The 7,606-nt window shown below is 24.8% G+C and overlaps 2 protein-coding genes across 2 annotated transcripts; both read left to right on the top strand.

Moving 5' to 3' along the window:
• The first annotated feature begins 1,177 nt into the window (after positions 1 to 1,177).
• On the top strand, positions 1,178 to 2,974 carry LOC128955239 (pantetheinase-like). The gene is made up of 3 exons (XM_054300888.1): positions 1,178 to 1,408; positions 1,490 to 2,096; positions 2,195 to 2,974. The coding sequence occupies exons 1-3, from the start codon at positions 1,181 to 1,183 to the stop codon at positions 2,938 to 2,940; spliced, it is 1,581 nt and encodes a 526-aa protein (XP_054156863.1). The 5' UTR covers positions 1,178 to 1,180; the 3' UTR covers positions 2,941 to 2,974.
• Positions 2,975 to 5,683: 2,709 nt separating this feature from the next.
• On the top strand, positions 5,684 to 7,549 carry LOC128955708 (pantetheinase-like). Its single transcript, XM_054301379.1, has 4 exons — positions 5,684 to 5,871; positions 6,799 to 6,913; positions 7,002 to 7,476; positions 7,542 to 7,549. The coding sequence occupies exons 1-4, from the start codon at positions 5,684 to 5,686 to the stop codon at positions 7,547 to 7,549; spliced, it is 786 nt and encodes a 261-aa protein (XP_054157354.1).
• The last annotated feature ends 57 nt before the right edge of the window (positions 7,550 to 7,606 follow it).

Below are 7,606 nucleotides of genomic sequence, written 5' to 3'. Positions count from 1 at the left end.
TTGTTCAAAATTAAAAAATATTATTTATTATATGATTATCATATTATGATATATTAAATATATTAATTATCATTATTAATAATTAAAAAAACATATTGAAAACATTATCTCATTGCTATTATTTATTATATTACAGTATATTTTCAGTTATCAATGACTTATCATTACTGTATAGTTCAATGTCAACAAAATTTAATATTAATGTTTATAATAATAATAATAATAATAAAACATTTAGTAAAATAAAAATGACTTAGACTGACATTTAATTTAAATGTTATAAACAGTTAGAGTTAGATCAGATTCTTTCCCTCGTTTTATTATCCAAAAGTTCCTTATGTTCCCTACTATCTGGAAATTCCTAGAAAATCTATTATATTTCGTTGTGTTACTACCTATTAAATTCTAAACAACACATTTTAGTATAATGTTTGAAAAACAAAAATTACATTAAACTGTATTTTTTTACTTTTATTGGTACAATAGTTTCCATAAATTTGTTGAATTGAAATTTATTTTGTAAATATTTTCCGGAAAAATTGGTGGGATTTTTTTCGGGAATTCCCCCCCCCCCYGAGATTGTTGATAGAACTACTATATACTGTATATTATATAAATAATGTAACTCATATAGATTTATTGTATTAATATGATAAAACTTTTGATAATTTTTTTTTAATTATTAATATAAATACTTGAGTTTAAAAACCATGACATTTACAGATATTAAATATTATTTTATTTATGTTTGAAAATTTTTATAAAACATTTTACAGCAACAGTGTTACAGTATAATGATAGCAAATATATACATTAAAAATTAAATATTAGAAATTATATTGATTATTATATAATATAATCTAATACACATTACATTAGAAATTAGTTAATAAATAATTATTTACTGCTTAAAAAAGATAATATTTTATTATTTATAAATAGAAATTAAATACAAATATCATTAAATATATATATATATATATATATATATATATGCTTTTTAAATAACATATTAAAATTTTTTTAAAATTTAAAAAACTTTTGTCAGAGTCAACATTTTTACTAAAGTTTATTTTTAACAACTATAAAATATAAATATTTAATATTTAAAATATATCTAATATAATTAAAATTTTTAACAAATATAAGACAATCAAATATTGTTAAAAACAAATAAATCATGTTTTACGTTAATCTATTAACTATAATAAAGTTCATTTTAATTATAATATTAATAATTAATAATAAATATTTTATAAACTGTGAGCCAGACATCGGTACCGATTGTTTCAGAGCTGCCGTTTATGAACATCCGATTCAGGGAAACAAATCATTGGACAAACCACACGATATTATTAATAAAAACCTACTGGTCTTCAAACAAGTGGCCGCTAAAGCCAAACAATATGTTAGATTTAATGAGATATATAAAAACATTATTTATTTATTTTTTTTTAATTTTACAAATTTGATTAAATGTTTAATATAGGGTTCAAATATATTGGTGTTTCCTGAAGACGGCATCATTGATCCACCCTATAATCGCACCATTTTGTCTACAGTTACTGAAAAAATACCGGACCCCAAAACTAGTGTTTACAATGCATGTGAAAATCCTGACACTTTGTTACCTATAACTGTAGCCCTAAGCTGTATGGCTAAAGACAATGCAATGTATATTGTGGCCGATTATGGCGATCGGATAGACTGTGATGTAACCACCGATAAACAATGTCCTAAAGATGGCTAYCATCTATATAACACTGCTGTTGCCTTTGATCCCAGTGGAGCACTGGTAGCCAAATATCATAAAAAACATTTATTTATTATTGGTGAACCAATGTACAACTACCCGTCCACAGAGTTTAGTTATTTTGATACACCATTTGGAAGGATAGGACTGTTTATATGCTTTGATTCATTGTTTGGCGATCCCGGCACTGGACTCGTAGCCCGATATGGTGTAAAAACAATAGCGTTTCCAACTTACTGGTTTGATGAACTACCTTTTCGTACGGCCAAACAGATTCAAGAGGGTTGGGCTATCAACAATCGGGTTAACTTTTTAGCTGCTAATATACTGGTACCGCAAACAGGTATTTTATTATTAATATAAGTTATACCGTATAACTTTTATAGATTAAACGATAAACTGTATTAAATATATATAAAAACATTATATTTAATTCTATAGGTTCTATAGGAAGTGGTATATATTCGGGTATTAACGGTCCCATAATATTTAATGATATAACTAACAAAAACGGACAGTTATTGATTGCRGACATACCGGTTGATAGTGATAACACTAATGCCTTGTGTTTGACTACCAAACCATTTAACAAAACAATAACATTTCCTGAGACGAGAGTTAGTGATGCTTACAAATCKCCKGTTCCTATGTCGACTACCGGCACCTCTTTAGTTCAGTTAAGAGCCCAAAACGATACATTAAATGTCTGCAACAAAGGTCTGTGCTGTCAATTGTCGTATTCATTGGTCAATCCATCACTAAATGACGAGTCGTATTGGTTTATAGTAACCAATCGGTCGGCAGATGAGACACTTCTAGGAATGTGTGATGAAATATGTGGTCTTATCAGTTGTACAGACAATACCTGTACTACATTTGCTACCAAATCTGTTAAAACWATATTTAAATCAATTAAACTGAGCGCACAATTCACGACTAACTATACCTACCCGAGTGTTATGACTAATGAGTTGTCATTAGTTCCGAAACAATACTGGAGTTATAAAAGTGAACGTAAAATAGGAGCCGAAGTTAGCTTAACGGTCACTGATTTCCCACATCCTATAATAACTGTTAGTTTGTACGGCCGGTGCTTTGATCGCGACCACTCGATGCCCACTGACAACGATAATGTATTGACACGGAAGTCATATTCTCGAAATATTATTCATAAATTAAAGTTATAATATATTGAAACTAATATTTGTTTTCTTCTTTCTTTATAATTTAATTTAAACAAATATTAACTAAATTGACATTCAATTAATACAACTGATCTATTCATGTATTCATATACAGTACTAATTGATGTATTATTTAATATATTTATAATAATAATGATAATTGTGAATTTATCTTTTTATAATTTAATTACTATATTTATATTAACAAATAAATCAATATTGCAAATACTATAAATTATACTCATATTATTTTTAAATGTACATAATTAATATTAATTAGGGTAATTAAATATTTAAGTAATATATTTATTAATATAAATTATTGTAAACAAGTTCATTTTTTGGTTAACAAGTGTGAGTTTCTGATAAATTATTACAAACTAAAGTAATTTTTCAAAATTTATGCATAATGTATAAAAAAAAGTCCAAACATATATTATTTTATAATTTTATTTACAAAACAAATTAAAAAAAAATTAAATTTACAAATTTACATTGTGCCATTAATAAGTACATAGAATACTAGTTTTATGGTTATTTAAAAAAAATATTATTTGCTATATTTTGCAACAATTAGTATTAAATAAAAACTGAACTTTATATAAATTGCAAAATAATAAAGTAATATACTTTTTAAAAACTAATTTAAGTTATAATATTTTACAATTAATAATTAATAACTTCATTTCACTGCAATTTCAATAAAAATCATTAACAAATAAAAAAAAATTACTCAACTTTTTTTATTAACAAATAATAATACAAATACTTATTTTCTATTATTACTAAAAAATAAGTTACTTTTTAGTATATAAAAATTTAATAATACATTATTTGTAATAATCATTAAACTTTTTAAATATCATAATATAAACTGTTATCGTTATATATAAATAAGCTAGCATTTTGAGTACAATAAGGGTAACTTGTATACTATTATACAATTACTAATGCCAAGTATTAAGTGTTACAGTATAATGATAGCAAATATATAAATTAAAAAGTGAATATTAGAATTTATAAAATTATTAATAAAAATATCTTTAAATTTTTATTAATTATTATATAAATAGTTAGTTCCCTGTTTTAATAATAGTTTATTATAAACAGTATATAAATAGTTTCAATTGTTGAATACCGACTGGTTTTTCTTGAATAACTTTTGTTGAGAATTGAGATATTTTAGTGAAACTTTATGTAATAAATATTCAAACATTCATACATCAGATACTGTAATCAGATGTTGTACAGTAATAATAGTTTTTAATGAAAGAATTTTTAATATGATAATATAAATTTATTTATTTAAATTAGATTTAATTTTATAATATTAAGCGCTTATTTAACTTAAAGTATAATATATAAAGTTTGAAAAGTATAAAAATACTATATATTATTACAAAACATTTGTATAAAATGATCACTTTTTTACTTTTATATATAATTTTGAAATTTGATTACTTTATTAATAACTTAAAATTAGTTTCATTAATTATAATATATAAATAAATATATATATATATATATCAATATATACAGGTAAATTATACAGTATTCTCATTTTTAGTAAACTTTTTTATTTAAATAATTAATTATTTTTTAATAAATTATTTTAACAGTGATAATAAAATAAATAATTTAAATTATATTTTTAAAAATTAATAATTTATTTTGGTTTTAGCATCGAAAACAAAACCACCAATAAGTCCGGACTCGACTTTTCCAACTTTATCGACAACTACTTGTGCACCGGTAGCTGAGCCGTGAGCTATCAATACATCTGTTTTGTCATCACTTAAATGTTTATGTGTTTTAAGATCTGTTTAAAATTTTAATAAAAGTTAATTTTATATCAATTAAATTTTTAACATTACTTTTATCGTAAATATTTTTAATGAAGGGATCGACAGGTTTGTTGTCTCTATTGAGCGGTCCATTCAATGCCGTATAACTTTGTTCTCCATAAACGGCGGCTCCGCCTAAATATTGTGACGAAAGCACCAGTTTTTGACCATTTCTTTCGGCATTCAGTTTGAGAGTGCCTTCAAATGAAAGAATTACTTTCAATGAATCGGAGAAATTTGCGGACAAATGACGGCCTATTTTCATATAAATTAGTGATTAAAGAAAACCAATAGATTTCATGAAACAAACCATTAGTTAATTAAAAAAGAAATTCATGTGATTTGCTGTCGACTCCACTCGGGTTTAGTCTTAGAAAACAATAAATATTTACGTAAAATATATAGAAATATTAATCGCGTGGCAGCTATAGTAAAGAACAGCCAATATTTGGACATCAATTGTCTTCAATGTTGAGATAACTCATCAATAGATCGGTTAAATCACTGTTGTTGTTGTCACCGACTATTGTGGTCACCAATTGATACAACAATTTTATCTTCAATTTTCAGATATTATCACTATTTATGTCAAATAAAATATGTAAAACATGTGCTATTTTTACATTATGTAACACTCTGTACATTAATAAATACGTTCAAGTATTTAATCAATTTTAATTTTAATTTTGGTCATATGATTCAGTCAATAAAAATTCACTAATTATTTCTCACGAGATATCGTATGATTTTTTTTTTAAATAACACATTAAATGTTATTTTAAAACTAAAAAATTTTTGGAGCCGATCTATGTTGTAAGCACCGTTTTTTAAATTATTTACACGCGCTATTGTTTCAATCATTTTAATTGTATTTCACGACTAACTATACCTACCCGAGTGTTATGGCTAATGAACTGTCATTAGTTCCGAAACAATATTGGAGTTATAAAAGTGAACGTAAAATAGGAACCGAAGTTAGCTTAACGGTCACTGATTTCCCACATCCTATAATAACTGTTAGTTTGTACGGCCGGTGCTTTGATCGCGACAACCCGTTGCCCACTGACAGTGATAATGCATTGACACGGAAGTCATATTCTCGAAATATTGTTCATAAATTATACTGTAGTTATAATATATTGAAACTAATATTTGTTTTCTTCTTTAATTATAATTTAATTTAAACAAATATTAACTAAATTGCCATTCAATAAACACTACTCATCTATTCATGTATTCATATACTAATTAATGTATTATTTAATATATTTATAATAATTATTACTCAACTTTTTTTTATACTTATTTTCATATACTAATACTTATTTTCTATTATTACTAAAAAATAAGTTACTTTTTACTATATAAAAATTTAATAGTAAATTATTTGTAATAATCAATAAACTTTTAAATATCATAATATAAACTGTTATCGTTAAATATTAATAAGCTAGCATTTTGTAGTACAATAAGGGTAACTTAAAGTTTAAATCTTAAACTATTATACAATTGAAATGCAATTACATAATTAAAAAATTAATACATTGCAGAAAACGCTACAGTATTCATAATATAATTTATTTCATATCTCAAGTTTATTTTATAATTCAAAATCTCATATATTTATCAACAAAAATTAAATTAAAGCAAATTTCAAATATTTTATTATTAAAAATTATCAATTTAAAGCCTAATAATATTTCCTATCATTCATCCAAAATTGTTTGACTGAACAAGATAAATTGATATTATTGCACTCAAGTATTAAATTATTATAAACTATATAAGTAAAATTCACTTAATGTACTTATTTCATATATTATTAATTTATCAATTTGATTTGTAATTATATAAGTATATAAAAACTTGTAATTTTGATTAATGTTTTATATAATTTATTATTATTAAAAAAAATAATAATGTATACTATAAAACAAGTTTTTATAACAATAATATTAATAATAAATACTAGTTATAATGTTAACTGTAAACCTACTATTGGTTCCGATTGTTTCAGAGCAGCCGTCTTTGAGGGACCGATTCTGGGCAATGAAACTGTAGACAAACCACACGAAATCATTAATAAAAACCTATTAATGTTCAAACAAGTGACCGAAAAAGCCAAACAATATGTAAGATTAATAATATTTAATTTATTAAATTATTTGTATAACAATCCAACAATAAATAAAATTAATTTTTATAAATTTAATTATATAGGGTTCAAATATATTAGTGTTTTCCGAATACGGCATTATATCCCCACCCTTTAATCGCACCATTTTATCCACTGTTACTGAAAAAATACCGGACCCGAGGAAAGGTGTTTATAATGCGTGCGATAAGAAAGACAAATCTCTACCTATAACTGTAGCCCTGAGCTGTTTGGCTAAACACAATAATATTTATATTGTTGCCGATTATGGCGATCGTTTAGACTGTGATGTAATCACCGATAAAAAATGTCCTAAAGATGGTTATTATTTGTACAACACTGCCGTTGCATTTGATCCCAACGGTGTAATGGTAGCAAAGTATCATAAAAGACATCTATTCAGAGTCGGAGAACAATTGATATATGACTATCCGTCCACAGAATTTAGTTATTTTGATACACCATTTGGTAGAATAGGTATAATCATATGTTATGATATAGTATGGGGTGATCCCGGTACTGGTCTTGTGTCCAAATATAGTATTAATACAATGGCATTCCCTACATACTGGGCCGATACACAACCATTTGTTACGGCTAAACAGATTCATGAAGGATGGGCTGTCAATAATAAAGTTAACTTTTTAGCAGCTAATGTACTCAGTCCTCA

This window comes from Oppia nitens, unplaced genomic scaffold (assembly GCF_028296485.1).
Source record: "Oppia nitens isolate AA-2021 unplaced genomic scaffold, nextdenovo-longstitch-racon4-pilon3 scaffold2_pilon_pilon_pilon, whole genome shotgun sequence".
In the NCBI taxonomy this organism is placed as follows: domain Eukaryota; kingdom Metazoa; phylum Arthropoda; class Arachnida; order Sarcoptiformes; family Oppiidae; genus Oppia; species Oppia nitens.
The sequence above is the reverse complement of the archived record's forward strand: the minus strand, read 5'-3'. Positions and strand labels throughout refer to the sequence as shown.

Coding starts and splice junctions, on each gene's coding strand:
- LOC128955708 (XM_054301379.1), top strand. CDS start 5,684: ATGGCTAATGAACTGTCATTAGTTCCGAAACAATATTGGAGTTATAAA. Junction 5,872..6,798: donor GATAATGCATTGACACGGAA/GTCATATTCTCG, acceptor CGATTGTTTCAG/AGCAGCCGTCTTTGAGGGAC. Junction 6,914..7,001: donor CCGAAAAAGCCAAACAATAT/GTAAGATTAATA, acceptor TTAATTATATAG/GGTTCAAATATATTAGTGTT.